The sequence below is a fragment of the Hetaerina americana genome, unplaced genomic scaffold, assembly GCF_022747635.1.
Source record: "Hetaerina americana unplaced genomic scaffold, ioHetAmer1.1.p SCAF_4, whole genome shotgun sequence".
Classification (NCBI taxonomy): domain Eukaryota; kingdom Metazoa; phylum Arthropoda; class Insecta; order Odonata; family Calopterygidae; genus Hetaerina; species Hetaerina americana.
In genome coordinates, this window is record NW_027286985.1 from 58,100,239 (window position 1) to 58,118,368 (window position 18,130).

The following is an 18,130-nucleotide window of genomic DNA, read 5'->3' on the forward strand; positions in this document are numbered from 1 at the left end:
TCCATCCATCAAAATTTCTAGAAAGAGCATGAAAACTCACGCTAAAATAACTTTTACTCATGCCCAGGACACTACTTTGATTCAAGCCCTTGGTATTGTCACATCATGGATTCATAGTCTCAGGCTCAACATGGTGCCCATTCATCAACACACTATGATTGAATTTGTGAACAATTTGGACAAGAAAATTTCTAATCATTGCCGACTAATCCAGCTCTGAGCCCTTAGGAAGCATCAATCATTTTGCCTTACTACAATTCTCAAATCATGAAATTTATTTCCATAATTAATCTCCAACAAGCCTGAGTTTATGAAAGTTCAACCTCTGAGTTTCCACTTTTTGCAATTAAGTGTCATTTCTACAATATATTTGGCCTTGTGAACAATATTATAAGGTGAGCTTTAATAAAAATGCATAAAATATAGATTAAAGATGCAATAATTCCCAGGGAAAGATTAGATCTATCACAAGGAAAAATCTCACATTGTTCAGAATTCTCAAAACCTACTTCCAACTCATGAACAGCATGTCTTGGGAATGGAATTACAAGAAGAATACTGTAGTTATTTTTTAAGCTATTGCTACAAACAAATATCTTTTTACTGAATCTCCCTTTCTAAGTTAGAGTAAAATCAAGTGGAGTGAAGATCTAGCTATTTCTGTACCCTATTTCATCAAGTCATTTGTCATTTTATACCCTGGACAAAGACCTTAGTCATCAAGAACTTCATACATCTTGAAGATGAGTGTTCTAAGAAGTCTCCCTTCCTATTCAATGTCAATAAGGTGCACATAACAACTGAGTAGTAGTAGTTTTTATGGCAGGCAATTGACAGCTCAGGTCATTTGCACCATAGAGATGGACAGGAAAGGATAAAAGGTGGAGAGAAACCCAGCGTCAGCATTAGCCTGCTCTTAATGAAAGCCATCAAGGGGTCCACAGTTTAACGTCCAATCCAACGGATGGCGTATTCACTCAAAGTGCCCTTCGCAGAGCACCACCAATAGGAATTGGGACACCACTGAAAAATATTTCACCACCGGGATTTGAACCCGGGCCCTTATGGTGGAAGTTAGTACGTTAGCCATCGCAGCATTCCGATCCCCGAAAACAACTGAAATTGACTTAACTGGAAAAGGCTTTTAGACCACTGAGATAAATTCTTTGAACTCATACTGGCATTTCACTGAAGCTTCCATTAGCATACACTTTTACTGGCACTATACTATTTCAGGGTACATATAACACATGACATTTTACAATAAATGCAAACATGAACATTAATGCAACATTTGAAATATATTATTTGATGCACTTGTATCTACATCCATTAATTGCAATTGATAATCTAAATATCTATCCATTATAAATCCCTACTAGAACTTACCTTATGACAAACCATTTATTACTGTGAATGAATATTTTCACACCAACCAAGAATGAATGTATGTGACCCTTGTGAGAAGTGCACAGATCTCTGATATGCTTTCCATATTATTGTATCATCACCTCTCACATATCATAGCCTTTATTGTAAAAATTACCAATAGGTAAGATGGTAGACTTGTTACTTAAAATGGATGAGTGTGGGGTTTGATAATTTTTTGCTCCCTAATACCATTACTATACATATGGACCTTCGATCTTTTCAACTGTTTTGGTTCTTTCCTGGTTCAATCAACAATAGTTCTGGCTTATCATTAAGGGTGTTGGTAGATTTTCCATTATTACTTCCTGCACAGAGAACCAATTATTTTTTCACCAATTTATGAGATTTAATGAACTTTTACTAATTAACTTTTTAAATTCATTATCTAGTTTTCAATCCTATTAACCCTTTAAGTACCATGAGTAACAGCTAACTTTCATGCAAAAATTACCAGACTGTATTAATGAGAAATGCATTATTTATGAAAAATGTCTGTAAAAACATTATTAAGTATAATAATTTGCTGAATATTTTAAAAATTACAGTACACATACTATCCTTTTATAAGCATTAGGGTTTGAAGTAATTAAACAAAAAAATATCACAGCAAAATTATTACCCAGCTTCAAGGCAGAGAGAGGCTAACTTTCCTTGTGTTTACAGCCCACAAGGGGGAGACCCTGTGAGCCCAAGCAGCTCTTAGCATTTCCGCGGTAAACAACATCCCCTATATTTGGTAAGTCTAACTCATTGTCAGGGGATATCACACCCTTATATTCCCGGATGAGGTGGTCAAATATTTCAACGTTGCTCCAAGAATCTGTTGCCGGAACATGAGACCTAAGATGCATTACTTTGAATTTCAGCTGTAAACAACGTCCCCTCATAAGGAAGACTGGCTCATTCTATGATCATAGATGGTCCCACATTATATCATATCCATAATAGATTTTTATCTCTCCAGATGAGGGTATCAAGTGTATCAATGACATACCTTGCTTGTGACATGTGAGCAATGGATTTACTCTGCTGAGAGACTGGAAGAAATTCTTACACTAAACCAAGTGGCTATGAAAATGTCCATTAGCAAAAGCTTTCTAATAATGTAAAACTACATAGAGTTTCGACAATTGTTGCAATGGCAAATAAAATTAAAAGGACCATAAATAAATGAGAGAAAAAGTTACAGGAGAATTAATATGGCAGCATACATATATAAAAAAAAACATAAACACAGTAATCAACCCGAAGGTCGGTTTAGTAGGTGATGGTAGAGATCACCCAGTACTAAGCCCTATGCGGCGTGTGAATATTCACACATCAGGGTAGGGGGGCCAGTTCCTTTCCCTGTGCCGGTTATGGTTTCCGAGGAAGACCTGGTACCCAAAAAATCACTTTAGCTTGGGTAGAGCTGCAGGTGCCCAGAGTGCCTTGCCCGGGAGTCAAACCCGGGACCCTCCGGTCAGCAGTCCAACGCTCTACCCACTGGACTACCGCGACCCACCATACATATATATTCATATAAATTTGAAAATTGGATCAATACAAAAAAGTTAACAAAACACAAAATGAGGTACTAAAAAGAGAATGAAGCATTAAAATAATAAATATTTGATTGCTATTTACAGCTATAGCCATTTAGAAAAGAGTTGCCCAGAGCAACAATGGCATTATTTGGGAAAATTTGTCAATTTCGCTCAGAGCAACTGACTTTGGCACTTGAAGGGTTAATCCATAATATGTTTTAAGTGAAGCAAATACAATGTGAATGTTAATATGGACCTTCATCATACACAAGATAAACACAACAATGTACGTACAATTGACTTTTGTGTACATTTTAGGCAAAACCAGAATTTAAATATGTTGCGTGAATAAGTCAATGAGTCTATGTACTAAAATAGATGAAACTATGTTCAGTGCAATTGGATTTTCACTATGTTACTCAGCAGCTGCCTCCTTTGATACAAAACTACCTATGCACAATCAATGAGATGTTTTTGTGTTCACCACATACAATGTGATATATATATATATATATATATATATATATATATATATATATATATATATATATACATTTTTACATTATATATTTATATACACTTTGGGTTTCTCTCCACCCTTCATCCTTTCCTTTCCATCCCCTATGGCGCAAATGACTTTAGCTGTCGGTCGCCTCCCCTCAAAACTACTACTACTACTACTACTACTTTATCATATATGTACAGGGTAGAAGAAACTATGTGAGTATGACTGGCTTTTGTGCATAATTTTTTGATAACAAATTACTTAAAATCTATGATATGTTTTCGTAAGAGGCACACAATGTGAATGTTAATATGTACCTTCATCATACACAGGATAAACACAAAGTAAGTACAATTGGCTTTTATGAATCGCTTTCCAGGGGTCATCACATTCATCAATGCTAAATTATTATTTAGATTTTCACAATAATCTTTTTTGGGTCATCCATAACCATTAACAGGGTCTACTGCAAGGATAAAGGGCAACAAAGTAATACTCTGATCTACAAATGTTTCATGGGATCTTGGTTACTCTGCAGTAGATATTATGATCTTATATGAAGTGTAAGTAAAATAACCTAACTTAGTAGGTATACAGGGTGTAGTTGGGCGAAATTCAATTTGAAATTCCCACTGCTTTATGCCACATACTGACATAACTCTTGGTGCCGAAAAAAGCTTGAGTTGTGCACTGAACAGTCATAATTTCAAAACAGTCACATTGCTGACAAAAGGTGCCAAGTGTAACCCAAGAGCCATGATTATTGAAAGAGTATATGCTGGTCGCTTGGGGACAGAAGTTATTCAGTTCCGAAAATTTCAGAAATTATTCGGTTTAGTACCCAAGATTGATGATATATGAAGCCGTCTCAGAGTACAAGGACCAGAAAAGTCTTGAGAGTGGTTTTGCAACACCAGTGAGGAAAAATCACTTGAGAGAACATGTTGTCAGGATGCCCAACGTCATCCAATGGACTCAGGAGCTCATTTTTGAGGTTTCAGGGCAATCGATCAAAAAATTGTCGTCAGTTGTCCGTGCGAGTGAATATCCACTCCAGGAACATAGGACAGATGCTTTCCAAAGCCACCAGGGCAAAGCAAGAGTTACCTTCTTGCAACCTTGAGTGTTGCAACATGCTTTTGTGTTCCTTAAAAAAATGCTGCACGATGAATCAGATTTTTTATGACAAAAAATGTTTGACTGTGGATGCTAAAATCAATTGTGGGAATGACTGCTAGCTTGCACATGACCATGAAGATATCCCTGTTGCTTCCCGAGTGACATTTCCGGCAACTGTTCATGTGCAGGAAGTTGTGTCCAGTGAGGGTGATGTCATGCCACCACATTTCATTAATAAAGGGGAAAATATCAACAAAGTTTATTTGTGTGTTCTGACAAATGTAGTGAAGCCATGGATGGAAAATGTCATCTGTAAGGCTGTATGTTTTCCACCAGGATGATGGGCCAGCCCATTAAGAGTCATTTAGTGCAAAATTAGTCGTTTCACGTTGATATGTTTTGGTCCAAAGAATTCTAGCCTCCCAACAGCCAAGATTTAAATCCGTTGGACTATTACCCGTGGAGTGTGGTTGAAAGGGTCACCAACAAGTCCATACATCCAAACATTGTGTCATTGAGAGCCACAATTGAAACAACATTCGCTAATATAGACCAGGTCACGTTAAAACAGGCTGTCATTCAAGCAAGTGGGGGATATATTGAATAAATATGTTGTTTATGATCATAAAAACAATTTTGTGCAAAAATTTTGCAAACATTTTAATTTTCATAATGAATTAATGCTCAGAAAGATTGCTTAAATTGTCCAAATTTCTATGCTGCACCCTGAAAATAATAGTTCCATAGCAAATTTTTTTGCTTTAATTCAGCCTCTGGTTTAGGTTTTTAGAAATAGTGCCACCAAGGGCCCAAAAACCACACTCAACCATCATTGGTTACATGTCTTGATGGGAAATTAAATATTTTGGCATTAATTCTGTTTTTTTCAAACACAATCATAAGTGCAATACACTCTTCCTAGTGCATGGTTATTTACATGGATATGCAAACAAATATAATTATTATTGATGATAACTACAAAAGATTAACCTCAGTTGCTTCTTACCTGCAATTTCATAATGACATAAGCATTAAGTGACTTTGTGGCCCAGCTGCCACCTGTCTGCGGTCTTGAGTTTGGGCATGATTCCATACTCAAAGCTTCCCAATAACTTATTTCATATTTATAAACATTTTTATTCAGGTGTCAAGCAATGAAAATCAAATTGAAAGACATGTGTCAATACAGAAAATAGCAAACAAAATAATTACTTCACATTTCTTCAACAAATACTCAATCCTGTGAAATTTCTTGATCTGTTTTGAGTACACAATCAGTCCCTTAAGTATCATGATACGCATTTTTAAAGTAACATGAACCTCACCTCTATATGCTTCTTAATTTTTTGGCAAACACACATTGCCCTTGTGGAGAGTTGTTGGGTATATTTTGGATATAAATAGACATGGCCTTGTGTGCATTTGTTTTCCCAATCCTGGTTTAAAGGCTATCAAAATCCCTGTTCTGATAAGTGTAATCAAATGCCAGTAATTATCACATTTGCATGGAAATGTTTGATACAAGATAAACTAATCCCCAAATTCATTAAATAAACTTCTTCCTTTATATATTCATGAATAGCCCACTAAAATCCCATGTTACTTGCCCTATATGTGGATCAAAGTAAATGCAGATGGAAAAATTCAGATTCTAACAGAGCAGATATGGCAAAACTTCCAACGCAGAAGAGAAAGAACATGTGGAGAAGGAGGACATTTTCCTCACCTTTGATGTCAAAGCCCTTGGTGATTGTCTTGATAGCTGCAGGGACCACCACAACTGCAACTGGGATTGTGGCTGCATCAGCCCTTGTCGGATGGTGCATGCCCCCATCACCAGCCCCTCCACCAACACCTCCCCCCTCCTCCTCCTCCTTCAGACCCACCACCTGTTTCTTTGGCGCTAAAAAGAGGGTTCCAAGTGGAGAGAACATGACAAGGGGGCAGTTTGGGAACCAACAAGTCGTCAATATTCTGTGGAGCGGTCAAGCAACTCTAAATCTTGACTCCCAAATGGCGTACACCCAACCAGAGTGGAAGGAAAGGAGACACTCGGAGTGGCATGCTCACACAAGGCCATGAAACCTTAAATGTGGCACCCAAATGTGCATGGAATCTGTCAATTACTTCAAGACTGTACATTTCCAACACAATGAATTTATTTTGATCTACCAAATATGTGACCGAAGAAGCAATAGGAACAAGGTTGATCACGCTAAAAGACATATAGTATGCATCATCTTTTTGAAAAATTATTCAACCATCTAAAATATTCTAAATGCACAAAACTAAGGCCACAACTTATCGTGCAAATATTTCCAGATAAATAAAATGTTTTCTTATGGCTCAGCAACTCTTCCAAATATACCTTGGAGCATCTAATGGCTAGACATTCACCATCCTGATTACCAAATGATAATATAATAAACTACTTCATCAATCACAATCCAATTAGATAATTATAACACCCTAAAAATAGACAATAAATATAACCGTTCAAATAAATTTCACTTAATCATTAATTTATAGAAATATTGAAGAGGCACAATTTGTCACAGTTTTCAAATTTGTTTTTGACGATTCAATATAGAAGTGGCCAGACTCCACAAGAAAGAGCATGTATATTATACTACACCACATGAATTTATTTCATAAAAAATGTACTCGATGCCATTGTTTTATAAAAGTTCGAGCAAATAAATAAAACAACGGGAATGTACAATTTCATTAGCAATCCTCTTAACATTCTGATCTATTTCCTATCTTTTAAAAATAAGTACAATAGGAATATATAAAATATATTTTCCTTAAACTGCTTTCTACACTTGTACTGAGGTGTTCCTTAATAATACCATGACAAAATTTCTTGAAAGTAAAACCCTTTGCGTCAATTTTTACGAAGTGAATTTGGCAGCTTTTACTTGAATCAAGTACTTCTGAGACCTAAGTCGCCTGCAAATGTCATCAGGAGATTCTTTGTCAAAGTGGAAAACCAAAGTGCTGCAATTGCCAATCACTGTATCCCTCTTCTCAGGACATTCCAACTGCTTCAAGCAGTCCCAATTCTTGCATAGGACTCGACCAAATGGCGAGAGCTTTCCCGAGTTCACATCCAGGAGTCTCATGTTTTCAACCGGTTCCTGAACCCATCCCTCATGCAAAATTCTCCATTTCATTTCCTTCTTCCCACTCTCATCTACTCCGGACGGAATCTTTGTTTCAACTGGGACATCCTCTGCGTCAGACTCCTCAACCGAAGAAATGCTTTTGACGTCCATTGACTTAAGGGTGCCACACAAATCAATCACATAATCATCCTCCTCCTCACTGACCTCTGATCCCTTTTCAAAATTTGGTCCAGACGAAACCCCACTGACTCCAGACTTAGACATTACCAGCAAGGTAGGAATGACAAAAGGCTCACTCTGCATCTTGTCCATGACCTCCTGGGCGCAGCCTTTCCTGCCCGACTCCCAGCTAGGCACAGCTAAAGCAGTCTCCTGGATAGAATCACATGGTGGTATCCTACCCTTTGGATTCGAAACCTCTGACTGGGCTTTACGGTTGTGAATGACAAGAGAGCACAGAGATGAGTAGTTGTCCTCCTCATCAGAGTCAGAATCCCTAACCTCCATGATTTCGCTTAGGGGACTAGATTGCCCCACACAACTACCACTGATGACTTGTGGCGGCATACTCAGAGATTTAATCTGTTCTTGAGGCATGCCCCCTACGTTCTCTCTGTTCTCATCCCCGATGGAAGCACTGCGATTGCGAATGACAAGGGAGTGCAAGGATGAGAAGTCATCCTCCTCTTCCGAACTTGGGTCGCTTGGGCATTGGGGCAGCAGGGGGATGGCTGCCTTTGGCTCAATGTCAGTTTTCCCAGGTATGCGCAAGAGGGGAGGCACGGTAAAGGGAACGTGAACTTTTGGAAGTGCAGGAACACTCTCCGAGCGGTTGTGGACTACAAGGGAGCACAGTGATGAGAACTCATCCGTAGAGTCTTCTGAATCGTCCCCAGTTTCAATTTGCAGGCCGGTTGTGGGCCACACAAAGCTTGGGGGTTTTGCATCATGCGACGATGTGTTGTGAATTACGAGGGAGTGGAGGGAAGGGAAGGCAGTGTCCTCGTCATCTGAATCCGACTGGGGCAAATTCGAGGAGAGCACTTGCTTCAGCTGGCTGGGGTCAGACACAAAAACTGCTCCCTCTTGACTTCCATCATCGCCATCACCCCTCCCATCATCCTCTGTCAAGGATGGAAGCACATACCCTGCAGAGGGAGGCCCTGAGGGATGTAAAGGAAAGGGATTGTCCTCTTTCTCCATGGTCACCCCTTGCATGGAGGAAATGCTACCACCTTCACCAACACCAACTTCATTGTGGCAATCACTACCACCCACAATTGGTGCTGTCAATGACACCTCAGATCCCGGGATTGGACAGGCATTATTATTGCTACCCTTTTGGGGGGAATATGAATTACAATTTAAACAAACATCTTACCTTACCACACAGCCAGTATTTAAAGCATGATTTGTGACAGCAAAGGATTCATTCGGAGATGAAGATCATCCCATTTATCCATTTGTGTTCCAAAACATAGAAAGCAAGAGAAGCGTATTTCATTAAGCATTTACCAAGTGTAAAGCAACTTTAAAATTACAAAATAATGGAGGTAAATTTTAGCATTTTTACACTAAAAGGATAACTCACACTCTTCTTTTAAAACATGACATTATGCAATGCTTAGGTTTTCCATTAGCATCATCTATCAGTCATATATTTTTCTTCATTCATACTCAAGATTCCTATTCAAAATACGTACATAATACAATGTACCACATATTCATTTTGCGGGCAAATCTTTCTCAAAAGTTTGTTTTTACATTGACCATCCAAGTAGCAAAATCAAGCACTAAATTTCAGTATGTTAAGAAAAACAAAATGACCAAGGTCACTGGCATCGATGAAATCCTTGCAAACCCCAAGTATGATTGCAAATACAATTTACAAGGGTCGATCTTTATCCTAAGCACACCTGAGTGATTGAGAGCCTGTTTCCTTCTTCATCTATTTTTGCATTGTTTGTATGATTGGCAGGTCACTGCCATCGGAGAAAACAATGAAAACTCTGAGTGTGTGAGGGAATGCGATTCACGAGGGTCACTGTTATTCTTTAACACACCTGAGTAATAGTTAGCCTGTTTCCTTTCATTTATTTTTGCATTGTTTGTATGTGATTGTGGTTCACAAGAGTCACTGTTTCCCTAAACACACCAAAGTGATTTAGTGTGATTTTTAATTTTCCTTTAAGTTATCACCTAATTTTATCTATACACCCCAAAACAAACTCAGTGCCAATCAAGTATACAGCCTTGGTTATTTCATTTTTCCATTGTTTCACAGCCATAGGTACGTTGTTTCATGTTTGCACTTTCAGTATGTATGAGCACCTAACATTCTTTTATTATCGCCAATATATATTGCGCAAGAGATCATTAATAATCACCTGATGGGTAGTACCTTGTGCTCATCAGCTAATAGATCATTTGTGTTTTTGAACAAGCTACATTGAATGGGAATAATTTATGTTGATTACAATCATACAATTTCTGCTAGAGTCAACAGGTATAACTGATCTGGTTATGCATTTCTTTATTGCATAGGTCAAATACAGTTGGAGCTTTCATACGAGTAATTATCACCTGTAATGTTTGTTGAGCCATTGGGGATTGCTAAGCAATAAAGATCCACTTCACAAATTCACAAAGCCAGAAATAAAAGATTCTCGAGATGCCACGGAAACATTAGTGACAAAAGCATCATCAAACAAGGGCAGAATTTAAGTTGTTGAATTTTTATGAATCAAATGTTTTTACATGAACAATTTTATTTATTTATTTTATTTATTCAGTATAAGTCCGAAAACAGCACATTTTGGCCTTTACATCGAACTATTAACAACGATAACAATGGTCACATTCACAAACACCCAAGCCCTAGGAGGAGGAAAACTCACCCAGGCGGGAATCGAACCCACGACCCTTGGAATAGCAGACGAGGACGTTACTCCGCGGCCACCGGGGTCGGCAATTAAAAAAATTAGCGCTTCAAGTAGCCACTCATTTTCCCGATTCCTGACTTTCCCTAATTTTCCAGATAAGAATGCTGTACTTTTCCTAACTTATCCCCCGAGTTTGTTGTAATCTGAATGAGTACAGCATCCACCACCACTGTATCTGTCACTGATATATATTGCTAAAGCTAAACCTGCCGACACTATTTTGCAAGACATGAGTACCAGTGTTAATGAATAGGTGCCTTGACCATTCAGGTCATTTGAACCTAACTTCAGCCATATTAAAAAAGAATACTACTACTGTCACACAATTCAGTCTCGTAACTAACAGGAAGATCATTCACAATGGGAATTTCTGATTTGAATATTCCCAAATTTCTCAAAAAAGTTAACCCTTTTCCAAATTCATTTAAAGAAATTGAGTAAACTCTATACTTTGTCTAAATACTGGGAACCATGAAAAGTAGAGTTACAGAAAATCAAATCACATAAAATCAAGCCCAATTTTGAAACATTTAATCTCTTAAGATATTCGTACCTTTTTAGTACATGATAAATATTACCTATGCTATCAGATTAATTCATATTCAAAGCAGGGTAAATGTAATAGAATTTCTTTTCCTTTCTGAACCCCTCTCAACCAAGTCACCATTACCAAGTGTAACATCTCTGTCCCACACTTGATCCACACGAAACTAACAAGCTGTCATCCATGATGGCACATATGCTAACTGTTACATACTACGAAATGTTGAGATCAAGTTGAAGAGCACCAATAAATTAAATAGATTAAAATGTGCTTATGCCAAATGCAATAAGGCATCTCACCTTTCTCTTTCCGTTGATCAGCTTTTGACGTCTTCAAAGCACCTAGAGTAATAAAATGGAGGAAAAAAATTAATTATGTAGTGCTCACTCATTATTTTACTTTTGCATGAACAATTTATAAAAAGAGATAACATAGTCTCCGTCAAATATAAACTTCATATCATAAAAGGGTGAAGGAGTATAATCCATTAAAAAGGACATCATACTGTTCCTATTATAGGAGAAGTGCAACTTATTCAATCACACAAAATATGAAAATTTTCAGAAATTATACCGAAGCTGTATTGAACTCAGTGCTATTGATACCAAAGTTTCACCCACTGTTCAGGAAGAAAGAATTTTAATCACCCTGATTACCAAATAACAAATCGCTCAAATGCTACCTTATGAAAGATTTGCTTAAGAATTATTGAAGTATTTATCAATAAATTAAAGGATTTTCAAATTTTTTTACTTATTGCACTGTATTTAATGATAAAACAAAAATAAAAAACACATTTTTATCCAACAAATGTACTTTTTCAGGAATAATTTCCAAGTCTATCAGACAAGATCATCAAGTAAATATTAGATTATCACATCAAAAAATACTCTTCTACAATATGAATGTGCTTATTTCTTTTTCAAATATGCCCATTTGATACATTAAGAATAGCACCGATAAGTACATAAGATGAAGAAAATGTTCAGCCTATATCTTATGGATCCTCACAAAGAGGCATGGTGTAAAAAAGCCAAAAACAGTGTTATATTATTTAAGGCTGATCCATATGGAATATTTATTGAGGAGGTTCTTGTAAGGGACAATAAAGAGAAATAGAATGAAGAAAGCTTGGGAAGCATCAAGATGATGAGAAAGGAAGACTCTATGAAGAGATGAAGGAAGATGTTTAGGACCGATGAAAAAGAATGCAGTCCAGTTGATGCCTTTCATTTAAAAACTTATCCATGGCAAAATTTTGTTTACCACAGATACTACTATCCTTCACCACCATAAATGACATTAAACTTGCATCATAATTAATTAATTTACATGCATAATTAAAGAAATGGATGATGAAAACTTAATAGCCTGTTTTCCCCTTATGTGCGGGAGAATCATTTCAAAGTCATTATTAGTAAGAAAGAACAGAGATATCTGGTTACATTTATTCTGCATATTAACTCATCCCTATGTACACAATGTTGTAAGGTATATATATTAATGCTGATTTATTTTCACATTTATTGTCAGGAAGCTGTAGTTATGAGAAAAACAAATTTGCACTTATCCACAAGTTTATTAGTAACTTACTAAGCATTTCAGTTCACAGAGTTTGCATAGTACGTAAACAATAAACTTGTGGTAAAGTGCAATTTTGTTTTTCTCATAATGACAAAGTTACACAACATCTTGCCTGAATCTGTTGAATGTATTAGGAAGCCGCAGATTGAAGAAACTCAAAGTAAGGAGATGATATAGGCTTGCAGTGTGATTAAGCCCATTTGAAAGGTTGCAGTACCTGCAAACTTCACAATGAATTGATGGCTGTTTATGGAAATGATAGCCCATTATAGGACACAGTTGAGAGCTGGAAAAGGAATTTTCGAAGGGGCCATTTGTTTCTCAACGATGATCCAAGAAGTGGAAGAGCATCAGTCATGGATAATTCTACCACAGTGCAAGAAGTAGAGTGCCCTATTAGACCTAAGAGCAACCATCCAAATGATCATGACTGAGACTGATTATAGCTATGGCCGCGTGTGAACAATTATTCACAAAGAACTGCCACTGCCAAAGGTGTCAGCACGCTGGGTTTAATGACTACAGACTCCTTTTCAAAAGCATGCATGGCACGATCATCAATCAAAGCGATGTATCTTTCAAATTTTAATGCATCTGTCCTATTCTCCTGATATCATCTAAGCAACATTTTTAATTTCCAAAAGTCAAAAAATTATAGTGAGATCAGATATTTGACAGCAAAAATGATGCCACTCAAGAGGTGGAGCAATGGTTTTTGACACAATCTGCTGAGTTCTAAAATTATGGCCTTTGAAAGATCATGTAACAGTGGGAGAAATGTTTAACTCTGGATGGTGAGTATGCAGAGAAGTCTCAAGAACAAAAAAATAAAAATTAAGTTTCCATCTTAAACATTTTTTAGTAATAATTGAAAGTTGATGATGCCCATTTGTATTTGTGTAAATTGTATTATTTATTGTTTATTTATTATTAATAAAACAAATTCAGTGTATAAACATTTGCAAATCTTAAAAGCAAAATGTAAACTTTTCAATTGACTATAACACTATCTCAGGTTCCTTGTGCACTGGGATATGAAGTGTCTCACCTGAATGGTCCACTTCAGTGGCATTATTAAGCACCATGTTGAGGGCTTTCTCAACATTGAAGTCAGAGCTCAGGACAGCCTCAATCATTGTCTGCTCAGCAATAGAATCACCAATCACATTGCGCACCTCTTCAAGACAAGACTGCAGTCGAGCATAGTCCATGTCACTCAGGCCTTTTGCACCACTCACCATGGCACACTTTGGTACTCCCCCTGTTCCATGTTGATGCTCCTCCCCATCCTCTTCCTCCTCATCTTCCTCTGCTATCTCTTCCTCTTGGCCAAGGAAGGCCGACATCTGTGGTCTTCTGTTCCGGTCATATATGAACTGTTCGGCTACGTTCAAAAAAAGATGCTAACTTCAGACAAATTTGGACAGAGTCTACAAAAACACTATCAAATACAGTGATTGCCTAGAATTTAGTTTTCCGAATTAGGATGAGCCTTAACCCAGAAAACTATCCTCTTGATCCCCACTGCAGAGGACTTTCACATACATAAGAATATGATAACTCTCGCAATAATATTGCATCATCGTGATGTATTTGGGGACATTGTAGTCCAATGGGCAGAACGTACTTTTTGGGTACCAGATCTCCCTAGGAAACCAAAGATTGCACAAGGAAACGAAATGGCACCCTTACCCCATTTGTGAATTTCAAATTAATTCAGCTGGCAAATTTAATTAATTCACCTTCATTATGAATTTCTGATTTCTCAACCACCAACTTTTACATAATATCACTTGCTTGTCAAGGCATATTCCAATTTTATAGTCTGAAAAAACACCCTGAACCTGATTAGCCTTATTCCATGGAGTGAAGGAAAAAAATATTCCCTCAGACAGACCTGATTGAAAGCATGGAGTCAGAGCCAGAAAAACTAATACATACTTTACTGTCAATATTTGGCAGGCTATCCAGAAATGAATATTTAATTAGAACCCTGAAATCTAGAATCTCTAAGAAATAAATGTATCTTCACAACATTTACTTTGCTTTCTTTCCAATCATTCTATGTTATGGTATACATCTAAAGAGGAATCGATCAGTAATTGAAAAGGTACTTAAGATCCAAAAAAAGTTATTAGGATTACAGCTCTTCCTAAAAAAAATACTATTTACTTTTTTGAGTGATAACAGCATGAAATGTTTGTTGCATTGATGGAACTAATATGATTAAATTTCATGTTTAACTAATTATATATCCAGATAATTACTAAAATAAATCAAATAAAAATAATTAAATTTGAAATGCAGAAAGGTAATTTATGAAATTAGTTAATCTTCAGTGATCAATGACAGTTGTTATTTCTTCACTATTTTTTGCATTTTTGTTCTCATCTTTTATTTAAGCAGTCATATCAAATTCTAATTAGAAAGCACCACTGGTATGTAGCATGGCTAAAAATGAAACTTTGCCTTAAGAGTGAAAAAGAAGTCACAAAAACTCAGCAACTGAGCCTAATATGATGAGTGCCAGAACAATATTAGTCTTTTATTTCACATTACGTACACCAAAACCTTTTATTTGTTTTGCATGTATGGTCGGCTCTTTAGAATCAACTAAATTAAATCTGTGATTCAATCATTGATACATAAACATCTTAACCTTTTAACTTGAACATGACGTTTTACCGGTAAGTTAACATAGTACTTCCACATTTAAATAAAGGCCTTCCCACTATCAACAATCCAGTACATACTATATGTAATGTGAAAATACAAAAATAATAACTCCTATGCTTGCATTTAATTATTCATGAAACATTATGCAAGCAGAGAATTGCTACAACATAATTACATATACATTATTTTAAATTTGTATATAGATATGTAATTGTAGACATAAAGTTTTGTCAGGCATGTCCATTAGACTAAAGTCATTCTAAGACATGTAAAACAATGGCAACTACTTAAAAGGCTGTCCCAAGTTAAGCTGTACATTTCCCTCCTTATTCCAACCAATATTTTTCATAAGTAAAACTACAGAGGCCGATATTTTAAGTGCAGGGAAAATGGAGGATCTTTTTTGAAAAAAGTGTGTTTAAAATTATACATAAAAACACACATACATGTACCTGGATACCTATTTTTCATTGGGAAATATGAATCGAAATCCCATCCTGATATCCCTGAAAGCTCTTAAAAACGAGACATTTTGGAAAAACAGATGTCTAGTAAACCTAGCCAACTCTACACGGGTAAAACAGGGTCTCCATTCTTCAGAAAATTAAGAAGATATGATGACCATGTTTGGACTACATGACAATTAGATAATATATAAACAATCAATAGAGATTCAAAACATCAATAGAGAAATCAATAGAGACAAATGTACACATTGGGCACACAAAAATTTGTAATTCCCATGCATATGAGTGCTAATTAACATTTTCAAAATTGGTTTGTTTCAATAAAAAAATCAGAAATATAAAAAGTAAAAAATAACAATTCATCTGCAATAAACTAGATTCCACATTCCTTAATTGTTCGATCTGTAGCTACACATTGGTTGAAGAATAGAGGCTATATGAATTTCATTCTGAAGATGTTCATTAAGGAGTTGTGGTACCAGCAATGTTAAAGAGCTGAAATGTCGACAGTTGACTATACCTCAAAATAGAAATTCAGTATACAAATCTTACGCGATCAATTTTCGAATGATAGGAAAATACGAGTCTATACTTAAGTCAAAATTAGAAAATTTTCTTGGGAAGATTCAACCAGCCAAAGCTGATGTTAGTGTGCGCGGTGGCTAAGTGCAGATACATATCCTTGAAAATCAATGGACAACACGGTTTTAGAACAATGAAGTGTAAGCAGAATAATTATGCACAACAATTGATATTTCAACACTCATCCATGCACTGGGAAAGTGAACCTATTTCAGGCGGTCCTATGCCAACAAATTCTCAACAGGTTAATTTTAATAGTTAGAAATAAAAATAAACAACGAAAAGCAATAATCATGAATCTCCTAAACAATAAAACATTATTAGCCATATATTTGGCTGATAACACAACAATACGTCAAGCAAGAAAGGATATCTTCTGTTTTGAATCACGGGTAATAGTACACAGAAAAAGAAGACTATTTATAAAGAAACACATGGAATTCCAGGGGTGACCATTCTCAATATGTTCAAAATTGACTTAACTAACAACTTTACGTCAGCCAATAAAAAAGTTTCATACTACAACTTCTTCCATTGAAAATTCAGTCTTTTAGCAAGAATTTCCCTGAGAGTTGTGAAGAAATTTGCCCGAACTTTTTTGGTGCGACTTATGTTAGTAAAATTACGGAACTTCAATGAAATTCCTAGAACCTCAGATTTTGACCTGGTTGTACTGATGTGAATGGCTTCGATGTTACCATAAAAATTGGTGGCAACATTTTTTTCCGAAATCAAGCAATTTGACAGAGAGTAGCTAGTGGGTACTCCCTTGTTTATTTACTTTTGGCTAAACGCGTAGTTAACAAGAAATGGCCACCACCAGCGGAGACCAATTGTCTTCGAAAATTTGAAGGCTGAATAAGTTTAAGAATTGGAAAAAACAACTCACCAACACTGGGGGATACGCAGTAATCATCCTCCACAGAATGACCATACACATCATCGTACCCTTCACATTCTAAATAAAACAAGAGTAGAAAATGGTTTACCAAATAGTTCTCATGTAGCCAAGGACCACTTATAACAAGAAATTGCTTTACCTTCCGAATAGTTCATAGACCGTATATTCCTATGCCGAGCCATTTTACGAGTTTATTTCTTTAAACATTACCCATAGTATCATCTGATAGTTTCTGTTGTGTAAGCTAGGCTTCAAAATATATGCATCATACAAAGGTAAATACACATCTTTTCCATAAGTTTATTGCTAAACTACGTCACCTGCTGGTGCGAGTCGTCACAAATAAAACAATTGAGTAGCAGAGGAGGAATTATAGCGCGAAGGACAAGGCGCGACCCTTGCAGTGTGTTAGTCATAGGAAGGAATGTTTTGGCGCATGGTTTATTCATTACTCGTTCATTAGCAATTCTAGCGTTCTTCATTTTTATTGTAAGCATAAATTATGCCCACTTAGTAAAAATAATTTAATTAGAAAAATATATTCTTGCATAATAGGTACCGGGAAGTAGTGCGTGTAGCCAAATAATGATCCAAGGCGAATTAGTGCTAATCACGACAAAATGCCTTTAAAATTTGGAATGCAGCATTATTACTAAAACAATTTTTTTCCAAGCATTTATGTTCAACGGCAATATTGGTCACATCATAAAAAATTGGAATTTACA

The 18,130-nt window shown here is 36.4% G+C and overlaps 1 protein-coding gene across 1 annotated transcript in view; it reads right to left on the reverse strand.

Annotated features, from left to right (window-relative positions):
• Nucleotides 1-17,715, reverse strand: part of HBS1 (translation elongation factor EF-1alpha (GTPase) HBS1) — a 45,703-nt gene extending 27,988 nt beyond the window's left edge. Inside the window, exons 1-6 of the mRNA XM_071590291.1 lie at nt 17,545-17,715; nt 17,394-17,462; nt 13,828-14,163; nt 11,495-11,536; nt 7,480-9,085; nt 6,308-6,555 (exon numbers count right to left, since the gene is read on the reverse strand). Coding sequence (XP_071446392.1) covers nt 6,308-6,555; nt 7,480-9,085; nt 11,495-11,536; nt 13,828-14,163; nt 17,394-17,462; nt 17,545-17,587 — 2,344 coding nt within the window. The 5' untranslated portion in view covers nt 17,588-17,715. The remainder of the gene's footprint in view (nt 1-6,307; nt 6,556-7,479; nt 9,086-11,494; nt 11,537-13,827; nt 14,164-17,393; nt 17,463-17,544) is intronic.
• Between the last annotated feature and the right edge of the window lie 415 nt (nt 17,716-18,130).